Source organism: Triplophysa rosa, linkage group LG14 (genome assembly GCF_024868665.1).
Source record: "Triplophysa rosa linkage group LG14, Trosa_1v2, whole genome shotgun sequence".
NCBI lineage: Eukaryota > Metazoa > Chordata > Actinopteri > Cypriniformes > Nemacheilidae > Triplophysa > Triplophysa rosa.
The window spans coordinates 13843408-13863180 of NC_079903.1; the positions used below are offsets into that span (position 1 = coordinate 13843408).

Sequence of the window (19773 nt, forward strand, 5' to 3'; positions counted from 1 at the left end):
ATGTTTACTCTGTAACTGGATGTTGCTGTGATGACAGCAGTTGCCATAGAGGATCAGGTCAATCAATTAATGCCTGATGGCGCATATCACAGGCTCACATCACTCAGATTTTACATTCACATCTGAGAATCTTAAAATCATGTTTTTTTGTGATTCTGTTAGACTTTCACATACAAGTGCTTCAGTGATCAAGTGCTGCAATAAAATGTGTGAAAATAGCCTCTGATTAAAGGCTTGTGTGGTGGCTTTCATCTCTCTGGCCTGACCAGAGAGTCTACATTAGTGCATGCTTATGGTGCAATTCAGCATCTCTGTGCACGGCAGATGCTGGCATAAGACTGCCAGCCCTGAATGCCACATGGTGGCTTTTTAATTCACTTATATGTGGACAAGAGGCTGTCATTCACCGAGAAAGTAGAGCGTGTCATTTTACCGATGGATTAATAAAGCACATAACTACTGTCATGCCGGGATGACACAAGGGTCTGTCAGAGTTCTGTGTTGGCTGTATGATAATCAGTGTTGGGTAAGTTACTCTCAAAAAGTAATTAATTACTAGTTACTAATTACATATTCAATAATGTAATTAGATTACTGTACAAATTACTCTCTCCAAAAAGTATTTAGTTACGTATTACTAATTACTTTCTATATCCTATATCAACCTTGATTAGTTAAGTGATTCAAGGATAGGCATGAAAGGGCTCTTTTAATTCATTCAAATAAATAATATTAAACTACATAAAGTAGTATTATTAACTGACCAAAGTATTACAAATGTGAGAATTATACATTAAAGCACAGATTTTAAAGTTAGACTCTGAATTTCATGTCAATTCCACTATTACACACACATATATTACACAAAGTATTTAGTTTAATTACATCAAAAGTAACTAATTAAATTACAGAAAAAATAAGAGTAATACCTTACTTTACTTTTTCAAGGGAAAAGTAATTAAATTACAGTAACTAATTACTTAGTAACTAGTTACACCCAACACTGACGATAATGTGGCGGCTGTTAGATAAAAGCACCCTTTTTATTCTAGCCTATTCACAGAAATAAGCAGACGGCTGGGGTCGGCGTGGTGGCGAAATGCAATTATGATGGTAATTGTTGCTTTGTTCAGTGTAAATGTGATGCGGTGGGTGTGTACAAATATGCTTTAAAAGGTCCACGCAGTTCAGCACAGATGAAGTTTGATCCAGTCTAAGGGAGAGGGAGCTTGTTGCGTGTGTTTTTGTGTGTTGTCGTGACGCATTTCATTTCCTCTAAAGCTTCCAGAACAGGATTGTACAGGATATGCAAACATTCAACTGGCAATGATGGATAGGATCTTATAACCGGAACATTGTATAGCTATTGGCCTTAAAACAGAGAAACATTACAAAGCTAATTCACACTGATCCAACAAATGCTGACAAACACTGACTTTCTTATTTAAAATTAACATGTTTGTAGGGCTATTGTGTATTGCAGATGATGATATTGTGTTGCAAATTTAAAAAAGACTAATAGACTATAATTTAATGTAACTACAATTTACGAATTTATTTAATATAAATATAATTTGCGAATTTAGTTTTATTATAGCTGAAAATATATATTTTTCAACTCTAATAATATTATCAACACAAAAATTTGAATGAAAAAGAAAAAAAAGCTTGGCTCTGATAAAATCGTAGTTTTTAGATTTAGCAGGAATGACTCGTTTTGTGTTGGCGTGACTGCCGGATAGACTTCTAATATAGAGTTCTGTAATGTCTCACTCTATTACTGTAACCACAGCTATGTACAGCAGAGCTGTCCCAGAATGCAGTGGGCTTCCAGCACAAGGCACTGGGCTGATCATGCGGTTTAGCTTCAGAGCGGAACTGACCCTGGCCACAAAAAACAGAATTGTCATCTGAGTGAGTACCGGTGCCAGTTCGGAGCGTGGCATTTAAAGTCCTGCCAAAACAGTTCAAATGCTCTTTATTCATCTGCGGGTACATTTAGAGCAAAAACTGCTCGTCAAACAATGACAACAGTGGCTTTTTCGAGTGAATACGCTCTTTCAACAACGATATGTATAAACATGGTAATACAATTATTCTTTGTTATTCAAACATGGAAAGAGTTACTCCGTTCAGCTAGGAAAGAATCTTTTCAATGAGAACGTTTTCCTGAGAGCTCTGGAGCTGGAATTCACATGTTTTAGCATGCTTCATAGAGAACTGCGCGTTTACGTAACACCCCAAGTTCAATAACTTTCCGGCCTATGGGCTGTCAGTGTAATACAGCGTTTGGTACTTGAGTGAACCCGTTACAGGCAGAACCCACCCATGCTCTATGCAAGTTTTTATTGGCCGTTGATGAGCTAACAGCTATTAGTTTCATTTCCGACCTTTGACCCAGCATAGGGGCGAAAGGGCAGCCAAATTCCTTGAAGTTGTGTAAATGCATCCGTATTTCCCTAGCATTCCACGCGGATTAACACACAGAGACAGACAGAATTAGCTAGGGGCTACCCATGCTGATTTTGATAGTTATAAAGAGGCCAAATACAGACCCAGACTGTTCTATAGCTGTAACCAAGCAAATTTGGTGACCAAGTTCTAAACCTCCATCGTATAGCAGCATAATAACATACCTCGGTTATATTTAATTTGTTTAAGAGTATTTTTGACCTTAGTGGTAGGTTCTGTCCCATGCCAGTTCTTCTCTCCAGCTCTAATGCCTGCTGTTACTCTAACTCAACACGGATCTGCTTTTCATCACCTAATCCACACTTTACACACAATGCACAGGAAGTGAGTCTGGCACTCGTCATAGAGCTGTCTGAGAGCCATAGACACACAACACTGAGTTAGTCATCTTGTAGTCACACTGGCTTTTTCATACACCCTATGCCAACAGAGGGCACCTTGACCATGTTGATAAATGCCAGTATGATGTGCGTATTTGGTATCCAGGATTTTGAGTCGCATCCTCTTGCAGCGCTCCGTCTGTAACAGTGACCCAGATGTGGCAGCCGGTGCCCTTGAGCTCTGGCAGCACGTTTACAGTCGTGCAGTTTGCAGTTTGCTCATACATTACTCACACAGGCTTATTCAGATTAAGACGCAGAATTTTGCTCATTGTTGTGTGTAGGGAGTGTCAGCTGGTATCTGAGGATGAGGAGGTTTAAACTGTTAAGTAGTTGTTCCTCTGCTCCTCTGTACAGTCATTTAGACTCGGCTTCCACTTCACTTACTGTACATTTAGGTCAAGCATACTGTAGTATCCCCTGTACTGTATTTATGTGTGCAGATTGACCAATCAGAATCATGCAATACAGAGGATCATGTAATGTTTAGTTTTATTGTGGCTGTTTTGCTTTTTTAGGTAGAAGACAGGGAATGATGAAAAGTCGATAAAGGGTTAGGTTAGGCCTGTGGCATACTTCTTTTTTTACGTGTACACGAGCGTACGCGTGTGTACAGCCAAACGCACAGCTTTGCAAAGTATACTGTTTTCGATTCATGCACTTACACACGGGTTTTGACGCATGCGCAATTGCGCATTACGACATTTTGCAATACCTCTCCGGGCCTACAGGGGTCAGGTTTTCTTCTACTACCTTGACTCGATGCTCCCAGGACACGGTTGCCACCTGGTGGTTAAACTAATTACTGCGAGAAATGGAATGCGCAACCTTTGCGTACTTTGTGAGGTAACAAAATTCTATTCTGATGACAAAATCCTGTCCCTCGCGTCCACGTAAAAAGGTAACTATACTTCAGCCGTTAGGGTTAGAGCTAAACCGCAGCTCTCAAGACATAGTTCACCCAAAAATATAAAATGTCAATAATTACTCCCCCTCTTGTCTTTAAAAACCTGTAGATTTTTTTCTGTGAATCACAAAAGAAGATATTCTGACAAATGTTTGTGTGAATGCAATGGAAGTCAATGGGGCCAATGTTTTTTGTTTACCAGCGTTCTTCAAAATATCGTCTTTTGTGTTCTGCATAAAAAACAAGCAAGAAAGGTTTGGAATCACTTGAGAGTGAATAAATGATGGAAGAATTTTCCTTTTAGGTTAGGGTTTATGTATTCGAAATCTGATGTATTTATGCAATAAAGAGCACTTTGCCTTCATTTAGTCGATATAGTGTATCCCAGTTATTCTGGGAAATTTATATGGCCGCGGTCATGTGGATTAGGTGCAGTTTTGAATTTTAGAGCCCTTTCCTTACAGTTTCTTTCCATGACAAGGGAAAGACTAATTCTTTACAGTATACGTGGTTTCTACCTGTGCGTTTTTAAACATCACCCAAGGATATTATCAGAAGGATTAGACGTTCAGCATGGTGTTTTTATCAAATGTTTTTATCACGGTGTTTTATTACAGAGTGTATTGTTGAGTGTAGATCTATGCCTTGTTTTTGCCAACTGCATTGTCACTCTCTCACCTGAGGTCAGGTGTCAGGTTGCGGTGGCTGTGACAGGAAAAGAGAACTTGTATGTGTGTTTGTGTGTCATTAGTTTCTTTGTCGTGAAGTCACCTCCTGCAGGAGATGTTTGGTCATGAGAAAGTCCAACAGTAATGATGGTGGAGGTTTTGCGTTGGTTCTGTGGGGGATGCATGTGTTCTGATAGGGATGGGACACGATGGTAGATTTGTTTTCTTTACTTTTTTCAGAATATTTATTATTTTTCAAAAAAAGTTGTGTGTTCTGAGTATTGGCACCATGTTTGGGTAAAAAAACACTCCACATTTTCAACAAAATGAGGGGTATGATTATTCATAATTCATATGAATCAAATTTTGTCAACATTGTTTGCGTGCCGTCAGGTTGTTTCCATAAATCACTCAGCGGCGGCGTTATGATTGGTTAGGGTGACGGTAAACATCCTCCCGTGTGGGACATGTGATGGATCATGAGGTTTTGTTGGTCCATTAAAATTTACTTTGCTTTACAGTTGTCTTGTTATCACTCTGTACTTAAAGGGATAGTTCACCCAAAAATGAAAATTCAAGTTGTTCTAAAACAGTATAAAATTCTTTATTCTGTTAAACACAAAAGAAGATATTTTGAAGAATATGCAAAACTAAATGGTTATTATGGGGCACCTTTGACTACCATAGTAGTTTTCCCTAGTGCCCCAGAACTGTTTGGATACAAACATTCGTCTAAATATCTCTTTTTGTATTCAGTGCAACAACAAAATTCAGACGCGAGTAAATGATGACAGAATTTTCATTTTTGGGTGAACTATCCCTTTAAGTATTAGGTAGTGGATTGACAGTATGTAGTATTTAGCATCTCAAACTGTTTTGCTTAAATCCTGTATTTACTTGATAAAACTCTAATTGAATTGTTATTGCAGTGACATGGAAACTGCAGGTTTCATTTAAATTCCTTGATTTTTATGTCGCTCAGCTGTGTTTGAACTCAGGAACGAATGTTATGTAATGTCTCATTGGGGCAGTGTTGGGTGTAACTAGTTACTAAGTAATTAGTTACTGTAATTTAATTACTTTCCCCTTAAAAAAGTAAAGTAAGGGATTACTCTTATTTTTTCTGTAATTTAATTACAGTTACTTCTGATGTAATTGAACTAAATACTGTGTACACAGTATATAATGTATGCAATAATGGAATTGACATTCAAATTCAAAGTCTAACTTTAAAATCTGTGCTTTAATATATAATTCTCACATTTGTAATACTTAAGTCAGTTAGTAAGAGTGCTTTATATTGTTTTATATTATTTATTTGAATGAATTAAGCGTTTCATGTCTATCCTTGAATCACTTAACTAATCAAGGTTTATATAGGATATAGAAAGTAATTAGTAATAAGTAATTAAATGCTTTTTGGGGAGAGTAATTTGTACAGTAATCTAATTACGCTATTGAAAATGTAACTAGTAACTAGTAACTGATTACTTTTTCAGAGTAACTTACCCAACACTGCATTGGGGTCAGGTAAACCTGAAATAAAGCTAGTTACAAACGGCCTCTTTTAAAATGACCCACAGACAGTTCACTTTTAAAATATTTGACTTTCACCCCCTCATTATTATCTCATCCCTTATCATATCAGTCCAGCTGTATTGACGTTCATTCTCACGTTTATACATCTCTGTGCAAGTTGTTCTCCTCTGCTAGAGGAGGTACTTTCTTCTCATGCTATATTTATAATTTTAATAAATTCATGTTTCTGATATCCCCTTCAGTTTGAAATATGGTGTACTGGGTTACCATGCAGGACTTCTGCTGATCTGGGTTTAGTGAGTTATTTTTGGCTATAAGCAGGTCTTGCATGACTCGGGTTGATGTCAGCGTTTCAGACCATGTCTCTGTGCGTTCACACCCACCACACTGATAATCACATCATTTCTCTCAATCAACCAACCACTGTTAAGATCTGCTTCTGTGAACGTGTGTCTTCTTATTTCATGGGGATTTTTGTTGCTCTGTGTGGGATTGTTTATATGGATTGTGATTAAATCATTTATCTCAGTTTGTGGAGACTGGAAGATGATTTGCACGTACGATATAGAGGATTTGTCTGGGTGTGGTGGAGTTTGTTGGGTACAGCTGTGTCTATGAGGGCTGTGGTTCTTACTAGTGCCAGTGTAATTGCTCTGGATGTTGTACAAGATTATACAGTGGAATTGTTTCTCACGACGCCCAGAACTCACTCTTGGTTCTTAAAGGGATAGTTCACCCAAAGATTAACAGTTTACCCTGATGTCATTCAAAACCTGTGTATGTGGAACACAAAAGAAGATATTTTGAGAAATGTCTCAGTGGCTTTGTGTTCATACAATGGAAGTCAGTGGGGTACAATTTTGTTGGTGACCAATATTCTAAATATGTTCTTTAGAAAAAAGTCATACAGGTTTGTAATGACATGAAGGTGAGTAAATAACGAAACAATAATATACAGAAAATTGATGCTTGTTTAAATGTTGAATACTGTGCATTTCCTGTAAAGGTATTAAATGATATATTTCTTTATTTATATTGCTATTTAGAGCAGAGGTATGCAGAATACATCTATACAGCCTTTTACGCAATAACGGAATGTCATTTTTTGTTACGTCAAACATCCTTTAATGTTTGGATTCCAGAGTTCTGCCTGCATTGTTTGCATTCCAATGTTTCCCATTGTTAGGAGAAACGAGACTGATATGTGAAACATGCCATTTGCACTTCCTGCATTCCGACGTAAATCATCAAAATAAATATCTGGTTAAGTTCATGTAGGTGTCAAAATAATATAGGTATAATGATTGTATAATGTATGTGTGTAGATGGATATACTGTAAATGAATAAAGATGATAAAGAAACCCTGGTTAGGAGAGACTGCAAAATACAATCAGGGGTCAGATCTGTCATTGACCTGCTGTTGCTGACTGTGCGTGTGTGATGGTGTTGGCGTTCTCATTTGTTCCTGACTCTTCTGTGTTGTTAACGCTTGTCATTATCTCCAGCTGACAGCCTCACAGCTCACATCCCGCACCAATTCAAATGCCATTTCCCTCTTTGATCGGCCTGCAGTGTCAGCTTCAGTCTAAACACCCACCCCTGTCTGGCTCTCCCCCCTCACTGTGTTCACCACATGATGCCACAGTGGTCTTTCAATCCGCACGAACGCACGCCCACACGACCCTTCAGGACATGTCGGAGCATGGACTCTTACGCCACACCCCGCCACAGCAGCTTCTGCTGAAGGTGCTGGTAAAACCTATCACCTACTGCATCTCTAGCAGAGAAGCTCTTTGCACAAGAATCACGACCCACCAGATTCTCTAGACTGCTATCAGAAAACTGGAGTGGATTTGAACAGTACTTGAGGAAATGAAGGTGAAACCAATCAGGCTGTCTGACAGGGTGTGTGAGAGACTACTGGTGGCTTCAGGCCACTTTTATGAAAGGCTGTAGCGCCATCTTGTGCTCGCTGGAGTAAATGGCCATGGTGAAGGAGAATTGCAACAGGATGTTTGGCCACCTAGTGGAGGTACAGCTGTGAAAAGGCACTCTCCACTGCTTTCCAGTAGAGGACATGATTGATTTCGGCTGTGATTCTTGAATGAGACCATGACTGCATGTTGGTTTCCAGTTGCACAAAGGGAAAACTCTAAAACAGAGAATATTTTTTATACCTCTATGACATATCAAATATTTGTCATGTCAATGTTAATAAGGATTAATCCACTTCCCGAGCCATCTGAAGGTTAAGTCTTTAGGTTAAACATGTTTACATTACATACAGTATGATGTTAAAGAAACAGTTCACCCAAAAATGAAAATTCTGTCTTCATCTACTAACCCTTGAGTTGTTCCAATGCTGTTTAAATGTCTTTGTTCTGATGAACACTGAGAAAGATATTTGGAAGAATGCTTGTAACCAAACAGTTCTGGGGCACCACTGACTACCATAGTAGGAAAAAGGCTTAGTAAATTTGTTCTGTTGAACACAGAAGAAGATATTTTGAAGAATGTAGGAATGCATGCAGTTTTGTAGGGCTGGGTGTCGATTCTGATGTTCCGATTCGATTCGATTCGATTCTGATTCACAAGCTCTCGATTCGATTCGAGTCGATTCTCGATTCGAGTCGATGATTACCCAGATAGCAAGCAACCTTTTAAGTCAATTTTAAAAAATAGTTGATTTATCAATGTTAATTGCATTGAATCAATATCACTTTTGCACCTGCAATTAATGTAGACATTTTTTAGAAATTTAAACAAATCACCATTATTGTGATCAGGCAACTCTTTTACCACTTTCAATGTTTACAGTAGTGCTTTAATAAGAACACTTATACATTGATAGAGAAAGAGATGTTTTGAAAAGTTTACTTTTAAACATGACCAGTTAAAGCTTTAAAAAAACCAGTTAAAAACTTAACATTAAAATACAAGAGTTAATATAATTGTGATTTGTTGAAATTTCCACATTTTTTCAACATAAATTGCAGGTGCAAAAGTGATATTGATTCAACGCAATTAACATTGACAAAATTTTTTTTTTTAACATTGATTCAATGGTTGCTTGCTATCTAGGTATAGATTTAATACAAAACCTATAGATATTTCTAAAAAAGATCAGTAAATATCACATTACAATGGTGAATTAAAAAATGAAATGAAGAGCCACAAACCTGTATATTAAACTTTAAAACACTTGGGTATATTGAAACAGAACAGTTATTTTAAATTTAAGATGCAGTATAACAAACAAAATTTCACACAAATAGCTGTAAATAGAGGCTGCAATCATGTGAACTGCTGCCTTTTATATGAAGGTGATGTTAAATTCCACGACACACCCGCATCCCATGTTAATTAAGCAATGTATGAAGGATACTCCCTGCTGTAACATCCACCCGTTGTGAAAAGAAAAGTGACATCTAGTGGATAGTAGTAGCAATAACATTAACATAAATTAATGTTCAGTGCTTGTGTAAATATGAAAGAAAAAAAATTGAATTGATCTGTTTAAAAAAACTTTTAATTGATTTTTCGATTTTTTTGCCCAGCCCTACAGTTTTGAGTACCATTGTCATTTTACTATGGTAGCCAATGGTGGCCAAGAACTGATTGGTGACAAGCATTCTGACAAATATATTTATATTATATAGTAATGTGTAATAGCTTTTTTAGTAAATGAATTATTATTTTTATTATAGTACCATAGTTTTACTACAAATACCACGGTTAAACTGATCTTTTTTGGTGAGATCATGGTTAATTTGTGATTGTATGGAAAAATTGCATAGTTTTACTACAAATACCACAGTTGAACAGATTTTTTGGGTGAGATCATGGTTAATTTGTGATTGTATGGAAAAATTGCATAGTTTTAGTACAAATAGAAAAAAAAAACATTGCAACTATAGTTAAATCATGGTTAATTTTCATAGAGCATGTGAAAATTGATTTTTCTATTTGTCAGAAAAGGAGAATTTTAAAGCAGATCTTTTCCACACAATGACAAGTCAATGACCACATCTGTCAAGCTCCTACAAAATGAAAAAATTAGAAGCCTGAAAACAGTGCACAAGCCAGATAGACTACTCTTCATTTTTGTGTGAACTGTTCCTTTTAAGTTGGTTTGTTAAGTCCTGTTGCTTGACTGATACACACTGTAGGTTTATTAGGTGAGTGCAACCACAGCTTTTGGTCTGCACTTTTGCACTCATTCTGTGTAGGAAGTGCCAAGGCCTTGCGTCACTTCCTCAGCCTCATCTCTTAACGCTTCTGTTTTTCTCTTCTATTTCCCCTCCGCCCCAAAAAGCACTAACTCAACACACCGATGCCCGCCAAAACACTCCAAATTCACACCACGGTTCAAAGTTTGAGAGGTTCGGCACGGCTCGCCTTCAGACTGTTTTTAAAACCCGCAGACACATTCATACACGCACGTCTGTGCTGGACCAACGTTTGCTCTGAGCAGCTGATCTGGAGAAGCAACTGCGGAGAAAGCGAGGAGCTGTCCATTTCCCAGCCTGCATTCTTGGGGGTGGGGTGAGAGCAGGACTGCCGGCCTGTGGTGGTACTTGATGCTTTATTTTTAGCCTCCTCACGACCCTCTACCACGACAGCTGTCCCCTTCCTCCTCCCTTTCGCAGAGCAGCGTCAGGAATAGCGACTGTCCCCGGACCTCAGAACGTCGGCTGCCGGGTGGCGTGACGCGAGTTCTTTGGTTCTCAAGGCTGCTTTTCTGTCTCGAACTCTCATACACGTGTATTTGCACTTTGCTTAGACCTGCTCTAACCGGGGTAAGGGAGTAACTCTTAACGTGACAAAGGTGCTGCGGGGATCTCAGGTAAGGTGGTTGGTGTTACTCATGGTCTGGTTTTGAATAGGGGATCTGTGTTTTTTGAGACAGACTTGTGGAGAAGTCTATAGGCTGGTGTACTGCTGGAGTCTGGCCTCGGGCCTGCTCACTCACCTATTTTTAGGGTTGACTGTGATCGGGCACGCTGAGCTCAATGACCGACCGGCGAGAGCTAATGCTGAATCCAGCAAATTTTGCCATTACGCGCAGACAAAACGCACTGAGCAAATGGAATTGTAATTATACTGTACTGTAAATGTGTGATGGCTGGTTTGTTTGGACTGTGCTGTATAACATTTTGAGTCTAGAAGTGGCGTTCTGAAGTTGGCAGCTTTGTGGGCGAGTGCTAGAACTCATCATGCTCAATGGAGGCTTTTGTTTGAGTTGATTAGTTTTTTGGTGGAAAAAGTGAATTGTGGCGTTTCAGACGTTATGTGTCCCGTGATTGATGGTTTTATTTTAGTCCTGAGATGAAGGTTTCAAATGAGCCTTATCTTTGGACCTTAGTGGTTATTTTCAAATGCTTTTGAACCGTTCTTGTATTCAGCCTCTGTCAAGAGTTTGATGGATGAAGTCAGTAGGTTATTTTGTGTATACAGTCATGTTGGATTGTACGCTTCACAAGTCGTTTGAAGGTTCATTTATGTGGGTTAAAACATAGCCTTTAGATTGTATTTCTCTTTTGCTGATGAAACATTTTTTTGAAGTAAAAGACATTTCAAACTACTGTGCTGGATTGGGGTTTGTTCTATTTCTAGATTCATTTCTCAGGGGAATTGTCATTCAGTTCATTGGATTTTAAGGAAATTAATTTAACTGACTGCTTGGATTAAATGAGTTTCGATAACCATGATATTCATTTCATCCCTTGTGCAACTGTATAATCATGTGTCCCTAAGAAACCTCTAGAACTAGCACTTTATAATTCGGCCTGTGTATTGGGTGATAAGCTCAATTTAATTTACAGTGTATGTTTAACACATCGAAGACGATTATAATGTTATCCTTGTACCGCATACCATGCAGTTGTGTTGTGTTCATTTGTTTTGTTTAGGGATGTGTGATTCACTATAGCAGGCCATTATCTGAAATTATCTGTTGCTTGTTGTTTGGGTGTTTTTGTATTGTTCTGTTTCTGTTAATGTGTGCTGATTGTGCAGTTGTTGTAAGAACAGTACAGTGTGTAGTTTGATGTGGGCTACTTCACCATACCCATGAGGCAGCTCTTAAAAAAAGCCCTGTGCTTTTGGTATCACAGTTCTCAGTTCTTTGTTAACGGATAAGAACGTGTCTTTTTATAGCTGCAGTGTGTCTGGAGGCTTGGTGACGGGTCTGTGGTGGCGTGAGGGGTTTAAGGGGAGGAATACTGAGGCATCCCATAGTAATCCATGCAGCTGACGTTGTACAGTATACTGGCAGGACAATGAGATGAATCTGCTGTTTGTGTTTACAAACAAAACAGGAGTGTAGTGTAGACATTCATTTAAGTGTTTTTATTGTATTTACATGTATATTTTCCATAGTGAGTTGTTAAAATTGGATTATTAGGTTGAACGTTAAAGGAACAGTTCACCCAAAAATGAAAATTCTGTCATAATTTACTCTCCCGGTTGTCATTTTAAACCTTTATGACTTTCTTTCTTCCGCAGAACACAAAAGAAGATATTTTGAACAAAGTTGGTATCCGAAAAGCACTGGACCCCCCATTCACTTCTATTGTGTGGACACAAAAACCAATGCAAGTGAATGGGGTCCAGTTAATAACATTTTTCAAAATATCTTCTATTCTGTTCTGCGGAATAAATAGAGTCATACAGCTTTGAAATGAAAAGAGAGTGAGTAAATGATGACAGAATTTTCATTTTGGGAGAACTAGCCTTTTAAGATGTCTGTTGTCAGATTTAGTCAGACTGCAGCTGTGCCATCAGCCTTCTTTATGACTCCATAGGTCTGTCATTTGTGTCTTGTTCAGTATTTTCTTGTCGTTTAAGCTCCTTATTTGATTTCATAATTAAATGAAGTACATTCATATGCATCATTGAGCCTTTTTATTCATTTTCTTCCAGGCAATTTCTGTGTAGTCATGGAAAGCCAAAGCCACTGTGTTCATTCCCTTCTCTCTGTCCAACAGCACCAGGAATCTCCTCCGTTCGGCATTGTGGGTCTTATTTACCTGACGTTTGTGACCTCGTAACATAACTTTGGAGATCAGCATCCATTGTGCCAGCATCTTGTCTGCTGGTCCCTTCATCTGTCACTCATCTTTTCACCCCGCCCTCCCTCATCCACCCTCAAACCCTTACCCGGCCCGGCCCATGACAGCAGCGCTGCCAGCATGGCATTCTCATCACGCTTTTCCTTCTGGGAGCAAAAGGAAAGTGATGTTCCATTCTCCATTTTCATCTCTGTGCACCGTGTGACATCAGCTGTGTGTTGTGCATGCAATGCATCAATGCTCTCACTTTTATATCTATCTGTAGCAATGCACTGGGGTGCCGTGTGCACGGTTTATGAGCACACAGCTGCTGTCAGCCTTTATTCAGGCCATTGCTGTGTGTATATGTGTTTACTGTATATTTATACTGTGGCAGATGGAAAACACGAATCACTGTTTGAAAATGACCAGAGTGCTTCAATGTCATGGGAGACTGTAGTTGGTCAGCTCTCTGCTCATTTGATTACATTTTGAAAGGCTGCGCTTGGCATGACCACAGTAGTTAACTGATTCCACTTCTTAAAATATAGCTTTAAATATGGAAAGCACTACACATTTTTTGGGTTGCGTATTTGAATTCATTTAACTTGTCTAACCTGGTCTTTGAAATGTTAAAATAGCCTTTGAAGATGATGCATGGCATGTATGCAAAATAACCTCAGCATAGACTCGCACTGTATTATTTATTAAGCAAATGCTAATGACCTTTTACATGAACTCCTATAGATCAAAGAAGAGAACAAGCCCCTCAAGAGTTCAAAAGAGAATGTAAGTTCCCAACTATTCGGAACCCCACATTATATATTTATGTCAATCAAATTGAAAAGCACTCGGTGTGTTTTCCGTTGTTTTAAGAGTAGTAAAAATCCTCGTTTCTTGACACCGGATGCAGAATTGTAGTCACAGGATGGCTGTTTCAATGTCTGCTACAACAATATCCCATATGCCGCTATAATAAAGATTATTTAAGAATAGGCTATTATTTTCCAGCGGATTACTGTACAAAAACATCTTTTGTTCAACCCAAATAGACCATTGACTCCTCTATTGTCACACCTGCTACATAGTCATCTGAAGAGAGACGTTTGCTTGAATTGTTTTTGTTTTTGTTTTGTTGGTTGACATGCAGTTGTTGTGCCCCACACTCCAATAAATAAGTTTGGATATTATATAAAATAAAAAAATAAAAAAGAGTGAATCTTTTTGTAGACGCCATAGTCTGAATATGAAAGGTACATTGGCTTAACAACTTTTAATAGAAAGCTGAGACAACGGAATGCATTATTAGTTATTACATAGTTATGCTATATACAATAGATGAACTATATGGAAAGACAGATAGACTGTGTGTGTGGGAGTTAGAAATACTTTGACACATCTCAGAGCGGTGCACTTTCAGTCTGAGTGTACGAATGCATGCTCAGAGAGGTGCCTCATGCAGTAATGTTTAAAATGTACAAGAAGTCAAATTAAACCTCTGTTTGTGTGGGTGTTTATGTAATAGTTCACCTCTGGTATCGCAGCTCTCTTCAGAGCTGGATGTGCCAATAACATTGTACTTCCCTTTCACCTTGTTTGTGTTTGATGGCTTCATGGTGTTGTTTTGCTTTGTCATCTTGAGAGATATTTATAGCGTCAACTTTGCTATTGAAAGACAGGCATCTGAAGAAGTCTCATTTCCTAGAGGTTTCTGAGACGTGTTTACTTACTTCTGGGCACCAAGTTGACCCATAGCATAGCAGATCAGGCACAAATATGTAGAACAGGGGACCAACACAAATAAAACAGCATTGATGTTCTCAATGATTTCAAAACACTTTCTTTGTGTTCTCAATTATTATATTTTTATACCCTTACTCACTGGCTCACACCGGGTGAGTAGTCTGACAGCGATGGCAGTCTTAGCAGCCGCTCCCAATCCGTGCCCAACCTGGAGCCTGGCATAGGCCTGCTGCGTGCCAAGAGCCCTCAGCCTGTCCGGGATGCACCTGCACAGGTCCAGAAACCGACTCAACTCCGGGAGCGGGTCAAGAGCCCTTCACCCAACAGAAATAAAGTGGCTGTCCACAAGATGTCTGAAGTGCCCAAGATGCCAGAGCGGTTCAAAAGCCCTGAACCCCCTCGAGCTCCCTTGAGTCCTGAACCTGTTCTAAATGGGGGGAGTAAAATGAATGGTGCACTCAACGGCAATGCCAAGACTTTAATCAGTGCCAGCCAGCCTGATGTCACAGAGGACGGTGGGACCCGAAAGAAGGTAGTGAAGGTAGTGTGCAGAGTGATTAGAAAAGTAATCCCCTTTGAAGAAGAAACGCCAACAGCCCCTGCAGCCATGTCCCCGGACCCTCCAAAACCTGAACCGGTCTCTGTTCCAAAATATGTGAAGATGCCTGTGTTCTCATTCAAACATGATACTATAAAAGAGGATAAGGATGATATATCCTCTGGGCTGACAAGCTTGATGGCTCGAGGCAGGACTAGAGAACCTCGTCCACGCATTCGCAAGGATGAGCCTCCCGAAAAAGAGGATGTGAAACCTGTGTCAGAGAAAGCCCAAGAGAAGGAGAATACTGGACCAGCATATAATAAAACTGCACTGAAAGTAGAGGCTAGCCGACCTCTTAAACAAGAGGAACAGGCTGCTACTACCTTAAATCCATCCAAGTCTCCTCTTACACCTCCAGCAGGGTTCATCCCAGCACCCAAACCCAACCCACTCTCTTCTCCATCAGGATTTGTACCTGTGCCGAAACCCTCCGGGGTTGTTTCCCCCACCAATCAACCTGCTCCAAAACCTCCCATGGCTTCTGCTCCAACTATTTCCCCACCTTCAGCTCCTGTTCCAGATCCCAAAACTGTTACCCCCAGTTCTACACCTGTCATCCCTAAAGCAGCTGCTACCTCAACTCCTGCTAGATCCAACACTCTGAACCCTCCAGTCCCCAAGACAGACCCATTCTCCCCTCCTACAGGGTTCATACCCACCCCCAAACAGATGGTTGTAAAGAAACTGGAGGTATTGATCACATTGATTTCCCAACGGCATGGATTTGTGTGAGGAGTGCACTAATCTGGATCCTGTGTGTGCCACTAGTACTAATAGTGTGTTTGAAAATAGTTTATATGCTGTATTGCAGATTTTGTTGGCATGGTACTATACAGAAAACTTCTTTTTTTAATTGGCAATCTGTCTACGAGTTTCCTAAAGAACACTTTGAGCATGTTTACAACTTTTTTAGCTGATCTGTTTGTTTATATGACAATGCCGATTTGGGGACCTGAAAATACAAATTTGAAAAATGGTGACGTCATGCATGCATGAGTACAACCAAAACAACAACTATAGGACTTTGTTTCTGCTACTTAACAACCTTATTATTATTTCTCAAGTAAAGTGTAGATTTACTGCACCATTACAACCAGCGGAGACACATTATTTACATACGCCATATTTTAAATGCACATATACACCGACAAAAAACGGTTCTGGATAAAACTTGGGTATCTGTATGTGTGTAGACGCATAGTGTTTCTTTACAAAGTGACATTGCCAACTACTGGCCTGGCATGCGTTGTACAGCATTTTTGGTTTTCGCAGATTTGTGTAAACGTTGTTGCGGCGTGCGGGTGCCTGAAACTTAAAAAAAATGCAAAGGAAAACGTTGATGTTTTTACTACATCGTTGTCGTGTACGTAATTATACCCTTGGTCTTCAAATTAGCCTAGCCCCGTGTCCTTTGGAAATCTACCCAGGTAGCACAGGTACATCTTTAAGATGTCTGCTAAAGATCTGGAGATCTCGTCTGCTGTGTAAAAACATCTGATAAACATCTTAAAGCAGTTTTACATACAGTACATTCGAATTCATAAACATCTTACAGACATGTTCTAGATGTCTATATGACATCTGACAGCAGACATCTCAGAGATGTATTGCAGATGAGCAAACAATCAAAACAGTATGTCTTGCAGATGTGAATGCTGACATCAAATAAATGTCTGGCAGATGTATACTGTATGGGCTATCAGGGTAGCATGTTGCTAAACCTGCGAGTCAGGGTCTCTTTAGTACTGAAAGTGGATCAAGCCACCTCAGAGACCCATAGAACAAATGCTCACAGTCTGTAGACAAGAATCAAGAATCTATACATATGTGTGGATTATAGACGGTGTTTTGCAGATGCCTCTTTGCTTTTCATTGAAAACAGCACTTCAGAGAGTGCAGTGTAGTTGTTGTATGAATTACAGTGATACCCTATATTTTACTTGGTAGCTGAATTTAGGGAGGTTGGGTTCAGGATGTTTCATCCTGAAAAGAAATACATTTAGACTAATCTGTGATTGCATGCTTTCTCACTACAATCACTTCAGTGATTTAACCTTTATGAATTATACTATGTGTGTGGTTTGGATGTGATGAAGGTGAAGGCAGCTGTACGTACGACACCAGCCCCACCGGGGAAATCTTCTCTTGTGATCCTTTCTAAACCCACTATCCCAACTTTGGCCAGAAAGGTGTGTGTGTTTGTGTGTGTTTATGTGTGCGTGTGTAGTAAGTTCAACCCCTGCAGCAGTTAGATGACTTGTGTGCTCTGCAGGAAGGGAATGCAGCATGGCTAACATACACACCCTTGTCTTTGCTTACCTGTGTAGCCCTTGTACAATTTATCCTTTGAATAAATTGGTTATTGCTATTGCAAAATTCATTCTCAATAACAAAGCCCTAGTTAAAATTTTTAAGATAGACTCACCTCCTCTTGGTGGTCTGATCTATAGGAGAGTCCTCCACTGAGTCCCACTGAAGAAGCACAGAGACGCTTGGAGAGGATCTTCGCTTCATCTGTAATCGTTCTCTATTCATCTTCTTCCTCTCCTCTCTTCTCTTCATTTCTTTTCTACCTCGTTATCTTTATCTGACTCTCTCACTCTTTCTTATTCTGATGCTAAAATGTAAAATGCTTTCTGCGCTGATGTATGTTGACTGTTTGTCTTTTAATTCTATGTCTGCTTATGTCATCTTTTTTATCAACATTACATGCACCGTTTGCTTAAACTTTAGGATCTAGCATTCTTATTAGTTCATGCTCATCTCATCTCTCATGTGCATGCTTTTCCCTCATCTGTGGATACATGTCTCAACTTTACCTCTCTCTCTCATCCACTGCTGTCTCTGTGCTTGTTGGCCTGGCTGGTGTAGCTGGAACCTGTGGCCGGTACCTCTGCATCGTCTCAGGTACAGGGCCCCTCGGGGGACACGTCTTCCCCCGCTGCACCCCTCAATGGTTTGGCCGGAGTTTGCTCTCGGGTGGCCTGCTGGATTGTAAGCGCTTAGTTCCTCTACCAAACTCACCCCCCCCACCCCTTTAAATGTAACTTCATTTGCTTTTGTGCTTGTATTCATTTTATGCATTTTTTTCTTCAATTTAAATGACAGGTTATTAGGTTTTGTATCTGTTCAATGTTATGAGGACTAAAAGTTGATTCTTGATTATTTACATTTCCTATCTAATCGGATGTAAGCATTATTTGCTTGATTTGCTTGTGAATCATTTATTTTTTGGTAAAGCAATGAATGTTGTTGTTATGGTCAGTGCGTGGTGACTACAGCTTAGCTGTAACCGCATGAAGCCCCTGTTGTTGGAATTTGTGAACTTGCCCTCAGGGTATTTTGATGGCAGTGGATGCTTTTGATTGGTTAAGACTTTGATTTATGACTTTCACCTGTTGCCTCCTCATGACCACGGCTCTCAACATTTTTTTTCATTGCATTACCTCATATCACCAACATTGGCTGTGTCTGAAACCGAAGGCAGCTGTTTGGCTACCTCACTGCCCAGTTATTCTACCTAAACAGGTGGTGTTTTTGTGTGATGGTACCTCCTAATGAATCTGGCATCAAAACATCAAATTGACTAGAACAAATTGTACTAGGGATGTAAAACGATTAGTCGCAAAATATATATATTTTTTGCTTAATTTATGTGTATGTGTACATGTATATAATTTTAAGAAAAACATTTATGTATGAAATATTTATATAAATTATGTATAAATATAAAAAATATATATTTCTTAAATATATACATGTACGTGTGTGTATTTATATATATACAGTACATAATATTAACTTATTTATTTATTAAATTATTACAGTACACACACATATACTGTATTATGTAAACAAAAACTTTTGTTTTGCATACGTTTTGTCGCGACTAATCGTTTTACAGCCCTAAATTGTATCTTGTTGCCTTTTTGGCGTTCGGACATTGCCATGGTGTCTTAGCTACCCAAGTCATCTTTTTGTGTTTGCCTTTTTCTTAAATCAAAGCAACAACGTTGACAACAATGTCATACTTATTGTCCGCCAAAGCTTGACCATGGTGCTTTAAACTGATGTTATAATCAATAACCCTTTTTATTCACAGGATGTTTTATATAATCTGTGTGAAGCTGAGGCTGGCAATTGAAATAAGAAGTGTGTTGATAAAAAGTATTATGGTGTGTAATGGTGTTCTTGCCCCCTCATGCTGACCGGCTGTCTCACAGGGGCAGGTGGAGGAAGATCCTGTGGCAATCCTAAAGGCAGACCATGCTGCTGCCGCTCATCCTAAGGTCTGCTGTGTGTATATGTGTAGATCACCTGCATAGCCCCGCCCCTGACCTGTCATGTCAAACATGCCCTTGTGTTGTGGACTGCTGTGTTCTCACCCATCCCATTTCATATTCAACAGCG

General features: G+C 39.3%; 1 protein-coding gene across 10 annotated transcripts in view; it reads left to right on the plus strand.

Moving 5' to 3' along the window:
- Positions 1 to 19773, plus strand: part of myo18ab (myosin XVIIIA b) — a 104615-nt gene that overhangs the window by 23441 nt on the left and 61401 nt on the right. The window contains exons 1-8 of one of the 10 annotated variants that reach the window (XM_057350283.1): positions 10244 to 10813; positions 12957 to 13197; positions 13765 to 13808; positions 14923 to 16053; positions 17460 to 17552; positions 17814 to 17879; positions 18235 to 18357; positions 19587 to 19652. The exons of 2 other annotated variants lie outside the window; for them this stretch is intronic. In XM_057350283.1, coding sequence (XP_057206266.1) covers positions 13161 to 13197; positions 13765 to 13808; positions 14923 to 16053; positions 17460 to 17552; positions 17814 to 17879; positions 18235 to 18357; positions 19587 to 19652 — 1560 coding nt within the window. In that variant the 5' untranslated portion in view covers positions 10244 to 10813; positions 12957 to 13160. Of the gene's footprint in view, positions 1 to 10243; positions 10814 to 12956; positions 13198 to 13764; positions 13809 to 14922; positions 16054 to 17459; positions 17553 to 17813; positions 17880 to 18234; positions 18358 to 19586; positions 19653 to 19773 lie in introns of those variants that run through there. 7 more of the 10 variants (XM_057350287.1, XM_057350284.1, XM_057350286.1 and 4 more) reach the window with 7 other exon arrangements.